General features: G+C 38.1%; 1 protein-coding gene and 1 non-coding gene across 7 annotated transcripts in view; one reads left to right on the top strand and one right to left on the bottom strand.

Moving 5' to 3' along the window:
* Positions 1-1,496: 1,496 nt before the first annotated feature.
* Positions 1,497-23,162, bottom strand: part of LOC123681357 (NAD(+) hydrolase sarm1) — a 117,702-nt gene continuing 96,036 nt past the window's right edge. For 5 of the 6 annotated variants that reach the window (XM_045619732.1, XM_045619733.1, XM_045619727.1 and 2 more), the window contains exons 5-10: positions 11,846-12,085; positions 10,245-11,557; positions 8,134-8,662; positions 6,450-6,619; positions 4,310-4,546; positions 1,497-2,462 (exon numbers count right to left, since the gene is read on the bottom strand). In XM_045619732.1, coding sequence (XP_045475688.1) covers positions 4,354-4,546; positions 6,450-6,619; positions 8,134-8,662; positions 10,245-11,557; positions 11,846-12,085 — 2,445 coding nt within the window. In that variant the 3' untranslated portion in view covers positions 1,497-2,462; positions 4,310-4,353. Of the gene's footprint in view, positions 2,476-4,309; positions 4,547-6,449; positions 6,620-8,133; positions 8,663-10,244; positions 11,558-11,845; positions 12,086-23,162 lie in introns of all 6 variants that reach the window. The other variant, XM_045619728.1, reaches the window with a different exon arrangement.
* On the top strand, positions 11,702-11,772 carry Trnat-agu. The gene has a single exon. It is a non-coding gene; the product is annotated as a tRNA-Thr (tRNA).

The raw sequence follows: 23,162 nt of genomic DNA, 5'->3' as shown, positions 1-23,162 counted from the left end.
GGCTGCAAGGCCTACAAGTTGCTTAGTTGCCAGATGTAGGCAAGAGGCTGACCAATCCACAGAATATATCTTTTAGAGATATATTCTGACTGATATGACTGACGTCACATAAGCACAGAATATATCTTTTAGAGATATATTCTGTGCTTATGTGACGTCAGTCACGTGACAGGAGGCTCAAAGCTTTCTATCTTTATTGTTGGAGTCAATGCACAGACTACACGATGACTAAGTACACATCAACGTGTTATTAGTGAATACATTTTCTGATATTTTTCGTTTTTCAATATGGTGGTTTTTTCTCATAAGCACTTTGGGCAATTCTTTCTCTTTTATGTTATGTTTAATTTTATAGTGCGACTATATTGGGAAATTATAGATTATTGTCTGAACTCTCATTTGTGTCAAATAATAATATTAAAAAAGAATGGAACGAATAACAAACGAGGTAGAAACAGACAAATAATCCTGTGTTCCTGGAATTGCTATCTCACTTTGATCGTTAGTTGAGTCAATAATGTTATAAGATAGTAAAAATAGTTCTAAAGCAGGTTGATGTACAGGGTGTTCCTAGAAGGTAGGTACAATTAAAGGAAAAAGATAGATTAAGGAATCTTTTTACTTATTATCCAAGGTGATAATTTTAAGAAAAAAGTCCTCTGAACATGGGTCTACAACATGCTTTGTTTTCAAGATACAGGGTGTTTCTTGTAATCCTACTTTTTTATGATGATTATAACAGTTTATCGAATCTGTATTTGTTTACGCTACAGATTGGGTAAATAAGTACCAAAAGTTATAATTAATTTATTCTTTAGAGCTTACTAACTGGATCTTTATAATAATTTGAATTTTCCCCAGGATTACAATCTGAATATGATAGATTTGAAAAAACTACAAGAAACCAAAAAGTGAAAAAAAAAGTGAACCAAAGTTTCTTTTTTTCTAAACCTCCAAAAAAGAGTTCTAAAGAAGAGGACACTATTACAGAAAAAAAATATAACCCTATAAATTCGCATTCAAAATTAGCTATAGCATATCACATGATAAAAACTTTGAATTTGAATATCTAAGTCAAATTTAAGTTAGATATCTTGTGAAAAGGAGGTTAGGCTAGGAAAAAAAACTAAAAAAAAAATTAAATTCCAGCACACTGTTTCTCGAAAACAAAGCGTTTGCCGACCCATTTTATAGGACTTTTTTTCCTTTATAAAATGATGCGAGGAATTTGGCATTTTCATTTGTACCTCCAATTTAGGAACACTCTGTATATTCTACACTTTAGTGAGACGTTCTCAACCGATTTTTTAGGTTTGAATCCCTCTCTGAGGCGAATGTGGTGTTTCATTCCGGGAGCATGAAAACTCCAGTGGCCCCTGCCATATACACCCCCCATCTCCATAGTTTTATTTCTACTTTATATTTTGATTTGAACTTTTATGTGACACAAGGTTTTGCTGAAAATTAATACTGGATAATAAATGAAACCATTGGGATATTCTTAATAAAATATATTTTAAATATTATAACAGATAAAAAAAATATTTCGATTGCTAGATTTATAAAATACTTATAATATGTTAAAGCCATTGATACATCCAAAAAGATATAACAGCTCGTTCTGAAATGGCGTAGCTTTTTTGAAGTGGCTTGCAAACGCTAGAAGATTGACAATTGTGTTGCAGTGTTGTCGAAGGAATTTGTAAATTGTGGTTTCCACCGAATTGAAAATTCACAGCGTTAGATAAAAACTTATGCTTCAAAAAGATAGTTGCCATTTTCTTATCAAAGAATAACTTACATAAATATCACCAAAACAATTCGTTCAACAAATTTCACAACAAAAATCCACAATTTCACAAAGGTTAGGTTGAAACAGTAGACAATAATTACTTTCGAAATTTCGCCGAGATAATAATTAATATAATTATTTTGAATCTTGGGCATTAAATAAAATCATTTGTGGAAGAACAAAATGTCACAAAGTTTATCCTAATAAGAATTGTCCTTATTTCTTAATTATTAAATTTTTAACTTTATTGACACATCTGTCCATAAAATTTCTTTTTCGTTTAGAGTCACTCGACGAACTGTACATTGATGTCTTGTCATCCTCGTTATCAGTGGTGTCCAAACTCATGGAGTTCGTTTTCTTCTCTGTTTCTTCTTTGCTGATATCGCTCAAGTCTTTATCTAGCTCGTCACAGCTTCTTGTTGTTTGGGACGGAGTTGTTTCGTTTGTAGTTGCATCTATTGTCGACTTGTCCGGCTCAGCGTCCAGGAGACCGTCTAAACTACGAGATCGATTCGGGCCGACCAGAGGGCCAATGGAGGACATTGCGGGTATTCGAGTATTCGATCCCCTTCTGGAATAGGGATATAAAGGAGGCAAATCTCTGTGAGTGTTGCGTTTGTTTCCGTTTATTATCCAATTGCGAGTAGGAGCTGCTGATTTGTAGAATCTGAAATTATAGCCTGAAAATTTATATTAGTCAAAAGCGTGCTTGTTAATTCGAAATCAAGGTGAAGCATTAGAATAACATTCCATTGCCAACTCTGCCAAAGAGCATTCCGTGAAATTCATCCTGGTAATAATCGAAGTATGCTCAGGAAATAACAAAAACAACAGATATCTTCATTTCCTCATCAATTTTACAGAATCTCTTCCTCTCCAGTCTCCATAGACCTTTTCAGCAATCTTCCTTTAGAACTCGTGGTAGCCAAGTCAACAATAAAAATTCTCGAAAGATATCTGGTGATGGCCCATGAGACCATTCTAAGACTATCCAGGGAATGTACCATGCAATGAGGGAATAGGAAATCAGACATCCTGATCCACCAATTACATACCATCAGTGACGAGATGATGGAGAAAACTAGCATCGAGAAAAACTTCACTACAATGTTAAGCAGAAGAGAAGATTGGGAAAAGAAGTTCGAAATACCAACTCTCAGAAAAATACCGCCCAATGGTACGCTGATGGTTCTAAAACCATGACGAAGACTGACGCTGGAGTATTCAAGGCTGGCACCAAATGCCTACTATCGTTAGACCGCTGTCCAAGTGTCTTTTAGTCAGAGATACTTGGAATAGAAAGATGTATGGAAATGAACCTAGTAAGAAACTATCAGAAATGTGATATAGCTATACATTCTGGTAGTCAGGCTGCAATCAAAGCTTTGAGCTCACATATCATCGATTCCGAGAAGGTATTGAAGTGCCGAAGAAAACTCAACGAAATAGCCAAGAATCACAAGGTCTGTTTAGTCTGAGTTCCTGGTCACTCCGGAATCAAAGGGAATGAAGAGGCCAACACATTTGCCAGAAAAAGAGCACAAACTCCTTTCATTGACCCAGAACGTTTCTGTGGTATAGATGAACATACCTACAAGAAAGAGTTTCTGGAGAAGGACACAGAAACACAGAAAGAGAAACACTCTGGTGGCACCTTCTTGAGGTGGATCATTCCAAAAAGTTTCTTCGAAACTTCGATACCGCAAGATCTCAGAAGTATCTGGATGTTAGCAAGATTATGCTACACCTCCTCACTTGATTCCTTACAGGGCATTGCCGCCTCAGGAAGCACTTCATGAGAATGAGTCTAGCAGAAAACGACGAGTGCAGATTCTGAGGGCAGAAGGAAGAATCTCCTGGTGACGGAATGCCTCGCCATCGCTAGCCAACGCTAAAAATGCTTTGAACAAGAAACTTGTAGAAGTGAGGAAGCTCTGATGGGAGACACAATAGACCCATAAGGTCGCGGTGCAATGAAAAAACCCCTAAATCTGAACGTATGTAGTAAATGCTGTCATGACAATAAAGACCCTCCTCTGAAGAAATAGTCTGGAAGGACTTAAATGTGTGTGCCTTTGAAGATGCCAATAGGTTCACGTCCAGCACTCAAATCTTCTCTGGTTGGATAATTCTAAACTTTGATGCTGCAAGATTCTAGAAGTATCTAGATGATAGAGTATGCTTCACCTCCTCAATATACATTTCTTACAAGGCATTGTCGCTCTTCTAGCAGAAAACGATGAGTGCAGATTCTGCCGCGAGGAGGAAGAAGATTTGCAGTGAAGGTGAAAAACAAGCAGTTGTGCCCAACCGCATCATCATAAGTCTTTTGCCTTTCAATTCCGAGTGATGGTATTCTGTTATTTTATGAACATACTTCGCATGACATGCAGAATAAATGAATTGCATCCATTTGAATCCAAACACTTCGCATGCAGTTCGAGATCCAACAAAAAGAAACTTTGATGTCATAGCAGTATGTAACACCAAATGCATCCATGTTTTTGGTCTTACCTTGGTAAAGATGAAGGTAATCCCGAGGCTAGGGGACCATCTAGTCAATCCCCACGACCTAGACCTGAGTTCCCGTTAACATCTTTGTCTTTGCCGTTGCCAGAGTCGTTGCTGTGCATTCTCTGGTAGTTTGGTGGATTCCTACCGATTCCCAGGTTTGAAGGTGTACCGGGCGTAATGTCTCCTTTGCCCATGAATCTGTTGCAGTCTCGTACACTCATCTCCCCACGCATGAACCTATGGATAATGTTTCCGTTAGTTTCAAAACTTTCAGGTATAAATTATTTTGTTGTATGTTTCAGTTTATTCTGTTTTCAAGATTCTTTTAATTCCTGGTATGTATTATTGATATTTTTATTTTCCTTTTTTTGAATTGATTTAACAGCATAGACCACTATGGACATATCGATGTTGGTACGATTGTATATTTCTTTATCGAACTAATTTCAGTATGATAGATATACATTCTGCCAGAAAGATCGATCAAAGACAAGAAATTCTTCGTCATTCAGTTTTGTTTAGGTTACTTCATTTTTACTGTTTTTCTCAAGGGTTTCCGATTTTGTAATGGCTATATTTATGAGACAAGAAATTTATCTTCAATTGCTAATGGAATATGTAGTGTTCGAAAGCGCTGAGAAGGTTCTCTAATGTGAATCGACTTGAAAAAACATGTGCATGTGAGTGATGCAGTGCATTAACATGGTTTTACAAAGCATTCCTTTCATTTTCCAAAAATTTTGGTCAAATGCCGAAAGAGAACTTAAAATTTATAGAATTTGCAATGAGTAATGAGTTGAGTTTTGAAAAAGTGTCGGGCAAATGTTTGGATAAAGTGTGTTTTTCCAAGAAACTATTTTTGAAACGAATGTATTTGGATGCATTGTGTACATATATTTTCTATTTCATTGAGCTACGGTTTTGGTGAAAAGGTATCTTTGACTGATCTTTAATTACTACGCATTCAACATTTCTCAATTCTAAGCATAAAAAAGAATAATTGAAAAAAAATGAACTTAGGTACGATGATATAATAAAGCAAGAATTACATAAATGTATGATCGCAAAAGTACTTCCTAATGTCCTCCAAAAAACGTTCACAACAAGCAACGGTGTGAAATTAAATTTTGCAAACAAGACAGTCCCAGTAGAAATGAAAAGTAAGATATACAGGCTATTCCTAAATTGAAGGTACAAAGGAATATGAGGGATTCCTTGGATAATTATAATTATAAACGCTCTGTTTTCGAAATACAGGGTGTTTCTTGTAATCCTACTTATTTTTTGTGATGATTATAGCAGTTTATTAAATCTTTATTGATCTTCCTTATAGATTGGGTAAATAAGTATCAACACAGTTTATAGTAAATAAACATTATATATTATTATTACTTCCCATTAATTTATTAACCATAGCCTACTGTGATCTTTATAATAATTCAGATTTTCCTGAGGATTACTAGAGAATTGTTTGAATTTTTCCTCGAAATCGGTAGCAGATACGACAAAATTACAAGAGGCCAAAAAGTGTAGTACTTCACCAAAGTTTCTTTTAAAATTTTTCTAAACTACCAGTGGTCCATGAAAAAAAAAAGTTATGGAAGAAAGAAGCGGGCACTGTTCCAGAAATAATATCACCCTGCAGATTTGCATTCAAAATGAGCAAATCACATGATGAAAACTTTAAATTGGAATATCTATGTCAAATTTGAGTTGAACATCTCGTGAAGAGTGAGTGCTATGAGAAAAAAACTTGGAATAAATCAAACTTCAACACCCTCTGAAAACACATCTTAAAAACAAAAAGGCATTTGCAGGCCCATGTTTATACGACTTTTTTTTTCTTAAAATGATACGAGAACTCTGGCATTTTCGTTTGTACCTTCAATTCAGGAACACCCTGTAGAAGGATGCAAAACTAATTACGAAATAGCAGAACAAACAACTGAAAGGAGCAGAACGAGATGAATGGGCATTCAACTGCTTCGATTATGTTTGAACATACCGAGGTTTGGAGTAACTCCTAAGTTACCTTCGATATTTTAAGATCATTCTGAAACACACATCAAAACGATCAAAACTGCCCAAGACTGCGTGTTTTGAGTTGTTACATCATTAGAAGAATAAGGCACACACTGACCTTTCGAGTTTATCCACGCAGGCGTCTTGATAGTCATGTATCCACCTCACTCCATTGAAATGACACACTTGTCTCATGTCTTCGGGTAGTTCATCTGGCTCGGGCCATGTAAACGCGTTGTCTGTTATTGGAATTATATTACATTGTGCCTGTAGAGCTGCTACGATTTCCTGCAAAGAAGACATTCAGTTAATACTGAATTTTCATACAGATGAGACCAGTTTGGAGCTAATAACTGGTGTTTTTTAACCTCATGAGAAGTTTCGATGGTTGTTGTCTATGATTTGACAGTTGAGAATGTCAAAATGTGTTGACATTACGGTTCAGTAAGATTTGACAATTCATCATGATGCGGTGAAGGTAGATGGCGAGCTCTATCGAGCTATGCTGACTGATTTTTTGTTTCCAAAAATCAATCAGCTAAATATTGACGAGATTTGGTTCCAAAAATACAGCGCAACTTGCCATACAGAGCGCTTAACCAACAATGTATTGCAAAATCAATTTGGTGATAACTTTATTCCCAGAATTGGTCCTGTTTTTATGGGGCTATGTTAAGTCATTGGTTGATGCCGACAAACCAGAAACTCTTGAAGAATTGGAAGCCAATATTCAAGCCACCATTGACACCATACGGCCAGATTCATTGGAAAAAGCAGTGATAATTTGGACTCATCGAATGGACTACAAGGTCTGGCTATTAAATAACGAGACTGCGCGCCTAGATGGCGCCATAGAGTTGTGAAAAAAACGAGTAGTGCGTTGGGTATCTAGATATCTTGTCTATGCACGTACCAAAACACGTTTTCGTCACTATTATTGTATTTGTGAAGTAGCGGTTTAAAACGAACGTATTTTTTTCTCGAAAACCATGTGTGACGAAAAACATGAGCAACGTATCACTCTCAAATTTTTGTTTAATTGAAAAAACTACGACTGAGTGCTATAAGTTGTTGCAAAAGGCCTATGGAGACAATACTCTATCTCGTGAGCATGTTTTTGAGTGGTGTGAGCGCTTCAGTGAGGGTCAAGAGAGCACTGAAGATAATCAACGCCCAAGTCACCCTGTCACTGTTTCAACTCCGGAAACAGTGATCAAAATCAACCAAATAGTTCGTGCAGATCGTCAAATTAGCATTCGGATAAACAATTTGGTTGATTTTGGTCACTGTTTCCGGAGTTGAAACAGTGACAGGGCGACCTGGGCGTTGGTCATCGTCAGTGCTCTCTCGGCCTTCACTGAAGCGCTTACATCACTCAAAACCACCAGCATGAGATAGAGAATTTTCCTCATAGGCCTATTGCAACAATTTATAGTACTCAGTCGGAGTTTTTTCAATTCAACAAGAAATTAGAGATTGATACGTTGCTCGTGTTTTTCGTCACACATGGTTTTCGGCACGAGAAAAAACACGTTCGTTTCAAACCGCTTCTGCACAAATACAATAATAGTGACGAGAACGTTTTTTGGTACGTGCATAGACAAGATATCTAGATACCCAACGCACTACTCATGTTTTTCCTACCCCTCTACGGTGCCCTCTAGGCGTGCAGTCTCGTTTTATAATAGCCAGACCTCGTATGTAACTCATAGCTGCGGTGGACATCACATTTAAAAAATAAATGCCATGAAATGATCTACCATCTCAAGCTCATAAAAACACCCATAAGAAAAAGTACTCACCCTATGTACCCAGTCTTTTCTTTCACAATCTTGCTTGCACCTATCCAGAGCAGATGGCGTTAAAACTAATATAAAGTGCTTAGCCTTCTGTATGCTCTGAAGCAAGTTGTTATCGAACTTCCCAGCTTCTAACCTCTCGACATCGATGAACACACTAAAACCTCTCAGTTGAAGATGGACCTTCAACAAACTGGCCAGCTGCGATCCATTCGACCTTCTATAACTGACGAAAACGTCTAGAGTCTTATCTAAATTATCTTCGCTGGGGTTTTCCATCCCTTTCTCTAGCTGCCTTATACCTTCCAGTATCCTGAACCTATGGATCGAATTCGTTATTCTACATTCCTCCAATAACTGGTCTTCGGAGAGGTGTATCAGAGAGTCCTTCTTTTCTACGCCGGCGTTCAGGAAGTTGTAGGTGTAAATGCTCAGTTCGGGGCTGAGGTTCTGTAGGAAATTGTTTATGTTGGTTGTGTCCTTCGACGAATAGTCTGCCATTTTTTTTAGTTTTTGTAATTCTCGCGTGAACCTGAAAGAGACGAAAATTTAGCAAATACAGTTCTAATTTTTCGATCAAGTTCATAGGTACAGAGTGTGAATCAATAGCAGGAAGTGCAAAGGATTTTATGTCCATTATAATCATAGAAAAATATCCGTTTGATTTTGTTTTCCTTTTCCTATTGCAGTCCTGTATATTTGTAAGAGATGTTTATTATTAACAAGTTATAGTGAAATTGAATAATTAATTATTAATAAAATAATCAATAAAAATAAGGAAAACCTTTTACTTGCGAAAAATGCAGCAAATCCTTCTATCTATTGATAAAAAATAAACAAAGCTTTTAACTTTGATGTAAAAGCTATTCCATAGAGATTGCAAGATTTGATGATAACTGGAGTAAATGGTTATCAATAAAAGTCACCATTTACATTTAGTTTGAAGCAAATCCTGTACGGGGTGGTATCTTGGGCAGAGATCGCTGGATAGCCCAACTGATGAGTCCACCAGTGATCTCGGGACGAAACATCAAACCCCTGGGAGAGGGCGCATCTTGTAACTTGGCTCGAAAAAGACTCGCCAAAAGGTTAAGTTTTACAAAAAACGTGAAACCCCACAAACCAGAGACTTCAAAATGAGATTTCGTTTTGAAGAAAATACATTGGCTTTCAAACTACTTTTTAGGCAAAGTAGTAGAGTCCCTAGGGGATAATCTCTTTTCGGAACAACAAATGAGGGTATGCTTGCGATATCTGGCTAATCCAGGGTATCAAAATGGAATCAAAGAGGAGCTAGGGGTACCACATAGTTGGTGTCACTAACCGTGAGTACAGTGGTTAATAAAAGTATTGAGGAGGCTGATCAGTGGATAAAATTCCTCAGTAGTCCTGAATAAATTGTGCAGGCTAATAAATTATGACAAAGTGAGTACCTTTTACCAACAGCAATTGGAGTGGTTGATAGCACTCACATAGGAGATTTGAAATCAAAGTTCCACGGGAGGAATTCATGAATCTGAAAAACAAGCCTACCCTTAATTGCCAAGATGCATGTGAAATTAAAGAAATGTTCACAAGCGTTGATGTCAATTGGCCTGGTTCCGTGCAAGAAGTCAGAATTTGGAAAAATTCTTAATTTAGAGAAGTTATTCATACTAAACGCAATACTGTTCTGAAAGGGGATGAAGAATATGGTTTGGAGCTATTGCTGATAACACCCTTCTCAGATCCGGATGATGAAAGGGTGATAATAGAAAGGTGTTTCGGTCAGCTGAAGCGGTGATTTCCAATTTTACAGTATGTCTGCAGCGTCAAACTGGAGAATGTACAGTTCTTCTTGTATTTAATTTCACTTTCACCTGAACTCTTTTCAATTAAACAATAACCTGAATTGTTTGATAGAAATGGAACTATACAAAACACTCAACAATAAGAACAGCTGATTGCAACATCAGTTTTCCGTTTAGTTTTACTTCTGAGCTGAAGGATTTGCTCGCATGTAAGAGGTTATCATTATTAATACGGATTGAAGCATATGCTTTTACTGCTTCCTTTTCCTTTTGATCAAATCCTTCTTTTTATTGATATGGCTCAATGATTTGATTAACCCTTACCTTTTCCTTTTGATACCATTAGTCAACTCGATGTCGTTAATAAGATTGTCCTCAGTCAACTGCAACAGCAAATCCCCATCAACTTTGCATTCGAAAAACTTGGTGGCGTCTTCCTCGAACCCTATCTGCTTGACCCATTCCGCCACATCTTCGAACGACCAGAGCGGTACCTGCTGACTCAGCTTGTGCGGTACCACCTCGCCGATCAGCCTCAACGCCTGCGCTGCGTATTTCGAAGCCACAGCGTTCGGACAACTGGCCACCATCTTCAAGGACGCAATAGCGCCAATCTCGCCGAATATATTGGTGTTTCCCTGCTCCTTCTTGATCCCGGCCTCCATGCAAAAATGGAAGGCGGCCAGGTTTCTAGCTTCCTCACGTTTCGAGTTCAATACAGGTACCAAGTGTTGCAGCCAGGTCTTGTTCTGACCGTGCGCGTGCGCCAGATTCGACTTGGCGAAATCAGAAGGATTGTGGGAGGTTACGAACGGTTCTACCAGATCTAGAGTACCGGATCTGAGTACGTCGGCTTCGATTTCTGCGTTCGCCACCAAGACGGATATGGCTAAGCAGGCGTAGTACTTGATGTTGTCGTCAGCGTGGAATGCCAGAGGGAACAACCACATGGGTACCTTTCTTTTTATCATCGCCTCCTGGTTTTCAGTACCACCGTACAAACTCAGATTCGCCAGAGCTCCAGCGCAGTGCCTCAATATTTCTATGTCGCTGTTTCGGCACTCGAACAGAAGAGCATCTAAACCACCCAGACGTACCACGTCACTGCACGTCTCTTCGCTGTGTTTGAACAAATGTTCCAAAATACCGGTACCAACCCTCGAGTGCTCCACGGAGTTGGTGTTCCTCTTGCTGTTGGTACAAGCGCAAGCCACGTTCACAACTTTTTCCAAACCGTGTTGAACAACGTACGCCCTATTTTCAGTAGTTAAGCATTGCTCTAACAACCTCGCCGTGTGATACTTCAAGTCTATGTTCGGTTTGGTGCAGTAGGAAATAAGCAGATCAAGACCCCCGCAGCTGCGTAGAATGTTGCAAAGCGAATAGCCAAGCTCGTGGCCGTGCGTCGGCACAGCCCATGCTTTCTGCATCACGTCGTATACTTTGTTGAGGATCAAGGGGGTCTTGGCGCCCTCCCCTACTCTCTGAAGGCACTTAATCGACTGGTCCAAGTACAGGGAATATTTTTTTATGGCGATCTCGACATCTTGAGGATTCGAGTCTGTCGTGAGTGTCTCTAGGTCGTCCAAAGACATGCTGAGTAGTTTGTCTTCCTCTATGGTTCCTCCGAGTTGAATCTGCAAGGTGAGAAGTGTTATTGAGAATGATAAAGATGGGGTTGAATTCAACGTAAATGAATTCCACGTCTGTGTGTTAATATATGAAATTAATTTAACGGCTCATAAGACAATTTTTCAAGTCGTTGCGGAGAATCTTCACCTTCCTCGGTGGCTTAGTGGTAGAGCGCTGGACTAGTGATTCGGAGGTGCGGGTTCGAGTCCCGCTCGAGGAAGTACTTTTTTCAGAATCGAAAAATTGTCTGATAAGCCGTGAAATTAATTTCGATGATTACAACGTTGTCTTACCTGTTTCGTTTGTACAGATGTGGTTATTCCTTTGGTGGTTGTTGTGTAAACAGAGTGAGTCGTTGAGCGGTGTTTTTCCTGATTGAAGAAACCACTGTTGGTTGTGGTCTGGCGTTGTTGAGCACTGGATAAGGCCGTTTGTTCTGCGCTGAATTGTCCTGTCGTCACTTTCATGTTACTGTGAGCCATGTTTTTGCTTTCTTGGGCGCTTACTTCTCCGGCAATGAGAGATCTTGCCTCCTGCGAATAAGATAAGATATAGATTACAGCTGATAGGAGTGATGTGAGGTAAATAAGCACATGAATTACGAGTGGATTTTTTGCTAGAGTTGTTTCTTGTATGGAATTTTGTCTCTAGAAAGTGTCGGGAATTGATCATGTGGAAATCATTTCGAAAGGGATTAATGTGTCAATGAGCACAATTGCCTTTTATACTCATATGGACATGGAGTTTGAGCATCTTTAGTTTTTACTGTACAAACTAAACAAAGTGAATTTTGAGTATGGACATTTTGCTCAGTTATTAATTCAACATTTGTTCACCTATTGTGATATTAATGAGCCATATGAATAAAAAGAAGGAAATTCTTTAACTTGCGAAAATGAAGTGAATCCTTCCAACTTTAGCAATATAAATAAGCAAAATCGTTTACTCTAATGTGAAAGGTTTCCCATTGAAAATAGGGGATTTGCTGGTAACTGGAGTAAAAATACTTCTAGTTTGAAGCAAATCCTTCAACAATGATGCAGCTGGTCATTAGCAGATTATTTGTTGAATATAAGGATGTGTTGTAGTTTGTAGTACAGTATGGCCGATGTAGTGAACGTGAAAGAGGTAGTGAACGTGAAGAGTGTTAAGTTTTTACAAACCAGGAGGTAAACCTTCACAAACCAGATTCTTAAAAATATTGTTAGGTGTACAACTTTGCTTCCCCAGGTTTGCAATAGATGGCTGTAGCGGTAAGGGGTAATTAATTAATTTATAGTTGATGTCATACAATAAGCTTAGGTATTTGTAAACATAATGCTATCGAAATATTAGTCGATTTGTTTCTGCATCATCAAGTTATTCTCGATTGAACATGTCAGCATACGAGCCAAATTCTTGTCATTTGCGGGAGGTTTTAATTTTCTACTTTAATATGAAAAAATCTGAGGGAGAGGCTCATCGAATCCTCTCAAATACATATGGTGAGGCAGATGTTAGTGAAAGAACATGCCGAGAGTGGTTTCAACGCTTTAAGAACGGTGATTTTGACGTCGAAGACAAGGCTTTGGAAGAGATAATATTATCGAAGATGCAGAATTGGGGGCATTACTTGATCGAGACTCGTGTCCAACGCAACAAGAATGGGCAGTATCATTGGGAGTGACGCAACAAGCCATTTCAAAAAGCCTGAAAGTCATGGGAATGATTCAGAATCAAGAAAATTGGGTGCCGAGAGATGTTGAACGGCGTTTGTTTGCTTGTGAACAGCTGCTTGCAAACCAAAGGCAGAAGGGATTTCTGCATCGCATTTTGACGAGAGACTAAACATGGGTTCATTACGATAATCTCAAGCGCAGAAAATCATTGGAATATCCCGGCCATGCTTCCACGTCGACGGCCAAACCGAATTTTCACGGTTCCAAGATCATACTCAGTATTTTGTGGGATCAGCTCGACGTAGTGTATTATGAATTGTTAAAACCGACTGGAACAATTACAGGCGATCGTTATCGAACACAATTAATGCATTTGAGCCGAGCATTGAATACGAACAACAGCAATTTTGGCAGAATTTTGGAAAAAAACGGCGGAAGCAAAATTGTGCGCCTATGTATTTCGCTTTGAAGCGAAAAATGTACAATTTATATCAAACTAGGGTGTCTAAAACTAAAATTTCTCTTTAGATCATTTGGTCTGCAGTCGGTTGAAGGTATAAAACATAATCCATGGTGAGCACAGGAGTCACATAGCAGAAGTGCGTTCAAAAACTGTTTTGATGATAAGATTTTAAGGGTTTATTTCGAAAAGGATCTACTTTGGAGATGGTGACAATGGGTTTGTATGAATAATGCTTTTTTTTTGTTATGTGAATCAATTCTCGGTACTTTGATATAGAAGTATTTCCATTATTCTGAGTTAACTGGCATGAAATTGCAGATATATGTTATTCAATTGCAGATATATGTTATTCAAAAATTGCACTACAGTGATGAGTTAAGTAGACTTGTAATCTGATATAGGTCGAAGATTGGATGGATGGTGAAATGTAGAAGAGCAAGAAGAGTTTCTGAAATTTTGTTATCATTCAAAAATTGCACTACAGTGGTGAGTTAATAAGTCTTGTGATCTGATATAGGTCGAAGATTGGATGGATGGTGAAATGAAGATGAGCAAGAAGAGTTTCTGAAATTTTGTTAAGTCAGTTTCATTTACCACTACTCGCAAACAAAAGTCATTTGATTTACGTTCACTGTCAACTCCGCCCTCAATCTCGTGGGTTCAGGTGAGGCTTTAGCGAATTGGAAACCATCATTCGTGCAACGCATACTCTTGAGAACTACCTTTCTGACCGGCCAAGGAGCTGTCATCTTGTCAACAAAGGAAAACTACTCCACGGCACAATTTCGTCCGCACTCGAATATCACGTTGCTAAATAGTTTCGTTTGTTTCTCGCGTATCGTTCGTTGTACCGTTTTTTGAGAATGATAGATGCCGGGCCAACTATTAAAAGATCATCTCTGGATCTCGTCCAGAATTCGAAACCGATGCTGCTTTGTGTAGCGTGCCGATTGGAGGAGTGATTTTTAATTGAACGCGTTCCGTTCGGATGAGGATAATGTCATGTGGCAGAGTGCTTAGGAGATGATGAATACGAGAGGGGTACAGAAGGATGGTTTTTGGGTGTAGGATGTGAATGGAATTCGGCAATTAAAACATTGAGTTATTGATATATGTAGTTTTCGATCGATATAGAGGCGGATGTTTGTGACGTATGGATGATCGACGTAACACATTCGGATGCGTATTTTGCAGCTGGATATACTCTTATATACAAACAAGAGGTATAAATAGGATGGCGAATCTTAATTTTCGATAGATTTGCGATATTTTTAGACGGTAATTTTTCGAAACATATCATGAATTCACGCTGTTTCTACTTTCGCCTATCTTTTGAAAAACATACAAATTGAGCGTATAAAAATTTCATTCACGCGCCTATTGCACCTTTGGACTACAGAACTGTGTTTTCTTAGCTGCATGGGACATGCAGGCAAAATGAAAGTAAGAAAATTGACGTAGTGTATTATAACTCTATAACGTATATTTTTTATTGTTTGAGTGTCTGACATATGTACTTTTGAAATGTTCAATTGAATGTCATCTGAAAGCGTTATAATATTAGGCCAATTGATAAGTCCCCGGTCTGATGCACAGATGGCGGTGCTAATATTAAATCCATATGATTTTTAGTTAGTACCAACCTTCAAACGATACGTGTCAAAATTTGACAACAGTCCGACCATTAGTTTGTGAGATATTGCGTTGTGAATGTAGCTACTTTTGTTATTTGAAAAAATATGGAAAAAAAAAGAATTTCGTGTGCTGATAAAATATGACTTTTTGAAGGGAAAAAATACAGTTGAAGCAAAATCTTGGCTTGATGAAGAGTTTCCGGGGTCTGTACCAGGAAAATCAACAATCACTGAATGGGATGCTAAGTTTAAACTTGGTGAAATGAGCACCGAAGACGGCTTTCACAAAATAATTTTGAATGACCGTAAAGAGAAGTTGATCGAGATAGCAGACATTGTGAAGATATCATATGAACGTGTACATCATATTATTCACGAATATTTGCACATGAGAAAGCTGTGTGCGAAATGGGTGCTGCGCGAGCTCATAATCGATCAAAAGCAACAACGTGCTAATGATTCTGAGCAGTGTTTGAAGCTGTTTAAGTGCATTAAACCTGAGTTCTTGCGTCGATATGTGACAATGGATGAAACATGGCTCCATCATTTCACTCCGGAGTCCAATCAACAGTCAGCTGAGTGGACTGCACATGATGAACCGAATCCAAAGCGAGGAAAAACACAACAGTCAGCTGGCAAGGTTATGACATCAGTATTTTGGGATGCGAAAGGTATAATAATAATATTCATTGATTACCTCCAAAAGGGGCAAACCATCAACAGCAATTGTTATATAGCGTTATTGCATCGTTTAAAGGATGAAACCGTTAAAAAACGGCCCTATTTGAAGAAAAAAGGTGCCGTTTCATCAAGACAATGCGCCGCGTCACAAATCAATGAAAACAATGGCAAAATTGCATGAATTGGGCTTCGAATTGCTTCTGCATCCACCGTATTCGCCAGATCTGGCCCCCAGCAACTTTTTCCTGTTCTCAGACCTCAAAAGAATGCTCGCTGGAAAGATATTTAGCGTCAATGAAGAAGTAATCGCCAAAACTGAGGCCTATTTTGAAGCGAAAGACAAATCGTATTACAAAAATGGTATTGAAAAGTTGGAAGATCGCTATAATCCCTGTATCGCCCTCGAAGGTAACTATGTTGAATAATAAAATCGAATTTTGCCAAAAAAATGTGTTTTACTATGGTAGACCAGGGACTTTTCAATTGGCCTGTTAAATCTTCAATTTTTCAGGTTTTACCGTTATCGTGTTTACGGATCGGACGGACTGAATTGAATTTCATCACGAAAATGCGTTCCTAAGTATAATTCTTCAACTTGATTTTTTTACGCAAATTATCATGAATAACAAATAGTTTTAGTAGGACCACATGTTACGTATAACAGGAGGAAATAAGCCGATTTCCTTGATTTGGTGGTATTACATCAAATTTCACAATGGTTCAATTTTCAAAATGATGTATCTTTTCAGAGTTGAAGCCAAGTAAGATAATACGAAATCATTCATTGTATTATAAAATCCACAAGAGATAAAGTGGGCGTTCAACAAATGTTTATTTCTAGTAGAATTAGTTCAAACCACGTAGAAGGAAATAGATCAACGAAATTATTCTCAGACAATCGGAAAATGCGGAGATTCTAATAAAATATTTTATCCCATCGCAAATAAAAATCGTATAGAGTGCGTTTTAAATATTTCTTTTAAGATGTGTTCCCGACCTTATTTTGAAAAGTATAACCTACAAGTCAAATCCAACGGAAATAAACGAATTTACACCTACCTCATTATTCTACATGACGTTGTTTTTCTCATGTTAACCGTCCACTATTACATTACACAATAAGTTGTTCAGAACTGACTCTGCTCACTCCAAAACTCACATTAGGCTTCACTTATCCTAATGACAAACACAATCATCAAGAATTTTTTCGAAAGCGCATTTTTCTCGTTTACACACACCATGAGCGAAATATTGCCGTAATAACCTTTCACGCCAACGGCTGCTTGTTTCGAATTGTTTGTTTTTCTACGCCCAGGTGAATCACGGGATTCTACTATTTACGGAGCTTAGAAAATGTGCACTTGTCGGTACTCGTTGCGCGTCATTTTCCGGAAAATTCTCATCATTGGCGGTGGGCGTATTTCGATGATTTGCAACGAGCTATTTTGGGATTTACAACGGGCAAAAGCTAGACGAATTGTTCACCTTGAATTCGTGCTGTTGTTTCGTGTAGAACTGGTATAGTTGGATTCTTTATTGATTTACGCGATCATAATTTTCCATTATTTCGAATTATCGGATGCTATATATCCTTTGTATTCAAATTAAACGGTAAATATTAAAATATACAGGGTGGACCACGTTCTATGGTACCCTGAATTTTTAAAATGAATTGAGGGTACGATTTTATTGAAAATTTTGCCTCTTTGTGTCATATAAAACAATTTCACTCAATCATGCCAGCATAACACTGATAATTGCATTCCTCAGAGTAATAAACATAGATAGAGGAAGCATATGTCATTTCCAGTTACCAAATTTTATCCCCAACATGAACTATCAAATTTGACATGAAGCGTGCGGAAATGTCAACATATCAGTGATACGATATTTCACTCAATTAGCGAGTTTCTCCACAAAGAACGCACTTCTTATGTCCCATAGTGAATCAACGTTTCATATTAACTCAAAATATATTGAAATGAATACCTCAATATATCAGAAAATCAGAAAACAAACTTCAAGCGCGCCAAAAGACGTGAAACAACTGATGACACCAGGAAGGCAAAAGTTGCCGAACCTTGGATTTCAGCAGGTAGATACAGAAAATAATAAATATTCTGCTTAATAAATTCGAGAATTAGGAGAAATATGGTATTCCAAGTATTCAAATTTGCATATTTAATCGGAAATCACTAAAATAAATAATTTCATTCAAAATAATATACATTCATAACGAATTAGTAAAATTGTGTATTGAAAATATATCGCAATCCGACAACGTAACTTAACCATGTTGGGGACATGTAAAAATTGCGTATACTCCCTATGTATGTTTATTAATCTATGGTTCTAAGTAAGGAAACACGTCTCATTAAACATTATGCATGTTTTTACAACAATTTGAGTGCCAATAGTCAAATTATCATAATTCACGAGTTTTATGACATTTCATGGATGTCTAAAACAAATGTATTCCATTATTGGCATTGGGACGAAAACAGGCTTTTAATCAATAAATCCCACTATTTTGGTACCATTTTCCCATAATATGACAACTTGCTCATTTCACGAATCAAATCGAAAAAAGACGGAGATAAAAGACATAAGAGATAAAAAATGATTTGGTTATTGCCTAATTTGTTGGTGTGAGTCTAATATTTCGTAAGGTAACAACTTTGAAGGCATTCATTCAACAGTTTGCTTTGGCTCACAAGATCACCTGATAAGGCTCCTATAGAATAACTTCGATAAATGAATGAGAATGGCAGAAAGAAGACACCAACCACCTCTGCAAAACCAATCCAGTTTGTCGAAAAGTTCGATGATCATTCACTTTGTAAAATGCTTGCAGTAAAAGTTATCAAAATAGGAAAGGCAGATGAGGATGTTTTCCTTTTTTTGTAAAAATTTTTTTTGTATATTATGATATTTTGTCAACCATTTCCTTATATCGTTGTTGGGTTAACAATTAGCATTGGTGTACCTAACTAAAGTTGCAGAGGAGCACATAACATAGCATTCTCACCTATAATTGGCTTCAAAGAAGTCTCATAAAAATTTGGGAGTGTCGTGCTGAAAAAGATTCTCTTACATACAACATGTAAGCAATTTGAAGCTTCCCAATATATTATTAAACCAATTCAGATATTCCGTGAGATATAGGCAATAAATAACCCCAACTACGGTGAAAGTGAAAATTGCAGGGGGAGCTAGAATTTCCTCTCTTACGATCGAAAGCTTTATAATTGGACGTGATTAACCAAAAATAAAAGCCAGTGCTCGAACATCCACCTTGAACTTGGAAGCATAGAGTCGAAAATAAAGCTCACCTTGACTATATTGGCAACCCAGGAGTATCTCGCTGGACTGGGCCCACCGGAAAAGAAAAAGAAAGAACCATTTTCACCGGATTTCCTCACTGTGGGACATAGAATGTACAGGAATGGATTGGACAATCGCAGCGTTACGCTTTGCATCGCTGAGAAAAACGGTCTGTGTGGATTTTCTCCAGAACGCCTGCCCCAGACATACTCACGCGACTATATCGATTTTCTGTTAATTCGATAGTTTCCAACGAATTTGGAGGTTTATCAATGAGTCCCCAAGGAATGGATTGGCGATTGGAAGAATAAGGTTTTTATTGGAGGTAATTAGGATTTACCTGTGATTGGAGCAATTCATCAAAAGCTGTCATTCTGGGCGACGTCAGGTAAACTTGTGGCGCCTTCAGAGACTGCGTAGATGTATATATATGCATTTTCGAGGGGCTACCGTTTCTTTGGGGGGTTTAAGTCGATAACGCATAAAAAGATTCTGGGAATTAAAGATCAAATGTCATGAGTTGGAATGGGAACACGTTTTTGTGGACAGATCCGGCTTTGAAAGGTTTCGTAAAGAAAGCTATAATTTTCTAGCTCTCCAGGATTTAGTATTAATTTATTTTTGTAGTTATTGATGTTCATTATTTTTGAAAGATTCAATCTGAATTTGTTTTGACTCAAGAACTCTATCTCCAATTGAAAGCAAAGAAAGGAAATATGTAACATATCTGAAAACTTTAATAATTTTTTTTTTTCATGATTTTTAAATTGACTCCATCAAAAAGTTAAATATACGATTGGAAAAAAAATCTAGTTTATTTTTGGATACACTATAGAGTTCAAACTAATTAATTAACTCAAAATGGGACTTAGGAAAAATGAAGAGTGGTACACAATAGAACAACGCCATTAATTAATTCCTTGAAAATCGAGAAATACATTCCAATTTTTGGTATAAAATCATTTTCAGTGATGAGGGGTTATTTTTCAACTCCATGACTTATTTGACACGAAAATAGCAATCTTAAAAGATGAAAAAATCGAGGAGTGGATCATGAAAAAGCAATGCATCCAAAAGTTGTAATTTGTGGCCTTGCGAAATGATTGGGTCATTTTTATGAAGATAAAGTTAGTTAATATGGTAGGCAGTGTATTTCAGGCAGAGATAACGGGTGTTTTTTTTCGAGGTATGTAACTTTAAGTTGGCATTTCTGTTCAAGATAGCGACCGATTTAACAACTGTCAAGTGATTTATTCTCGGTTTGGTTTGGCAATTCATCATGAATAGACTCACGCCTGAACAACGCTTGCAAATAGTGCAATTTCATTTCGAAAATAATGGTTCTGTGCGGAATACGTATCGCGCACTACGTCCATTTTATTTTATTTAGCGATGAAGCGCACTTCTGGTTGAATGGCTACGTCAACAAACAAAACTGCCGCATTTGGAGGGAAGCTAATCCTCAAGTGTATGTCGAAACACCGTTACATCCAGAAAAACTGACTGTTTGGTGCGCTTTATGGGCTGGTGGAATCATTGGTCCGTACTTCTTCAAAAACGATGATGATCAGAACGTTACAGTCAATGGTGATCGGTATAGAGCCATGATTACTAACTTTTTCATTCCTGAATTGAACAACCATGATGTCCAGGAGCTGTGGTTCCAACAAGACGGCGCAACATGTCACACAGCTCGTGCCACAATTGATTTATTGAAAGACACGTTTGGCGACCGCCTAATTTCACGTTTTGGACCTGTGAATTGGCCTCCAAGATCTTGTGAATCAATACCGCTAGACTAATTTCTGTGGGGCTATGTGAAGTCATTGGTCTATGCGGATAAGCCACAAACCCTTGACCATTTGGAAGACAACATTCGCCGTGTTATTGCCGATATACGGCCACAAATGTTGGAAAAAGTAATCGAAAATTGGACGTCCAGATTGGACTACATCCGAGCCAGTCGTGGCGGCCATATGCCAGAAATCATATTTAAAATGTAATGCCACAAGATTATCTTGCGGATAAATAAAATTAATGTCAATCGAATAATCCATCGTTGTTTTATTGCAATTTGAAGTTCTACAGCCCTAAAAAAACACCCTTTAGAAGTGAAAAAGTAACCTCCTTGAAGTCATCCTAGATACTGGAGCTCATTAGAACTCTGAAACTGAAGGGCGAGCTATGACGAATGGCGAGAACAGCTCTGATGGGGGCACAATAAACCATAAGATCGTGGTGCATTGAAACTCCTCTTCAATCTTAATCTGATGTAAGCTAGATGATAGTGAGGTATGAACAAGTGCTCAAAGTACTACTTTCGGGTAGGCAGCTTCCATAAGAAAAGTAGAGCCGTTGAGATGTGAGTAGCCATAGACTGGTTTCGGCTTTTTGGAGCTCATCAGTATCTCCCTGCGGGTAATTTTAAGTCTAGATTCTTCTGGTTTAATATTCTTGTTCACAACTAACAACGATCTACAATTGGAAACCTTCGACTCTTAGTACAAGAGAACGTTTATCAAACGCATATAAATCAACACGTCTTTTAAGGCTGCAAAACCATTAACCTAACCCAATTCTGCGACACCTTTCTCGTTCCCATTTGCATTCGGGGCAATAACTCACGACATGTGCATACTGCATCTAGGTATTTCGCCACCGCCGATGTCAAGAGCGCATATGGGACGAAGAACAGTCGAGGACGCTTCTTCACGTGCCGCCCCCCGATAGAGTCCATCCCATATATAATTTGTCGCATCAAGATAGAGGAGGTGTTTCTGTTGCCGTTTTATTTATATTCATAATGCGACACACCTGAAAAGGTGCGTTCTCTTCGTAGCACATGACCTGGATCCTGTACTGTGCCGAGAATTTCACGAGTCTCGGACGGTCAAGGTTTTAACACGCCAGGTTGGACGTCTTTCCGCCCGTTCAGCTGACTCGGAGTGGTTCAATACCAGTAGTTTACATCGTAGCCTAAAACTAACGAGGAGTTCATGCAAATTGGTCCTTCAAGTTTGGATCCTTTTCAAACACATTTCGTAACTTATTGAAATGAGCTGATTTTGTCGCCAATGCGCCAGTTGTCATCAACTTTCGTCTTCAAATAACTAACAGCCAAAAAAGTCCAGAGGTATTGAATCATCAGAGCGTTGAGGCCAATTCTTCAAACCCAACCGAAAGATGATAAGATAAAAAAGATTAGAAAATCATTGACGGGGTTCGTGAGCGATCACCATTCACGCTCCAATGGTTCCCTTGTTCTTCAAGGGAGCAATTGGCGCGTGATTGAAAGAGCTTCTTATAGTTTTCTCTATATTATGCTTCAATGTCCTACTTTTATGATTCTGATGACGAATCCAATACAAAATTTTAAAATTGTTATTTAATATTTACCGTTGCCAAGATGCATGTACCTTCTATCGTAATTTGGCTTATACCATTCCTTAGGTTTTTCAACATTTTCGATGCCAAAAATCAGGGCCGCTGCCAGACATTTTGGCGTCTGGGCAAAATAAAATTTCGCCATCGTGCGAAAGAGCTAAAGGTTTTAATTTTCTGCTTTAATATGAAAAATCTGAGGTTGAGGCTCATCGAATGCCTATGATGAGGCCGCTATTAGTGAAAGAACGTGCCGAGAGTAGTTTCAACGCTTCAAGAACGGTGATTTTGACGTCGAAGACCAGCATGGCGGTGGAAGAGAGAAGGTTTTCGAAGATTCGAAGATGCAGAATTGGAGGCATTACTTGATCAAGACTCGTGTCAAACGCAACAAGAATTGGCAGGATCATTGGGAGTGACGCAACAAGCCATTTTAAAACGCCTGAAAGTCATGGGAATGTTTCAGAAA

The sequence above is a fragment of the Harmonia axyridis genome, chromosome 5 (genome assembly GCF_914767665.1).
Source record: "Harmonia axyridis chromosome 5, icHarAxyr1.1, whole genome shotgun sequence".
In the NCBI taxonomy this organism is placed as follows: Eukaryota; Metazoa; Arthropoda; class Insecta; order Coleoptera; family Coccinellidae; genus Harmonia; species Harmonia axyridis.
This window is presented reverse-complemented; position numbering and strand designations above follow the sequence as displayed.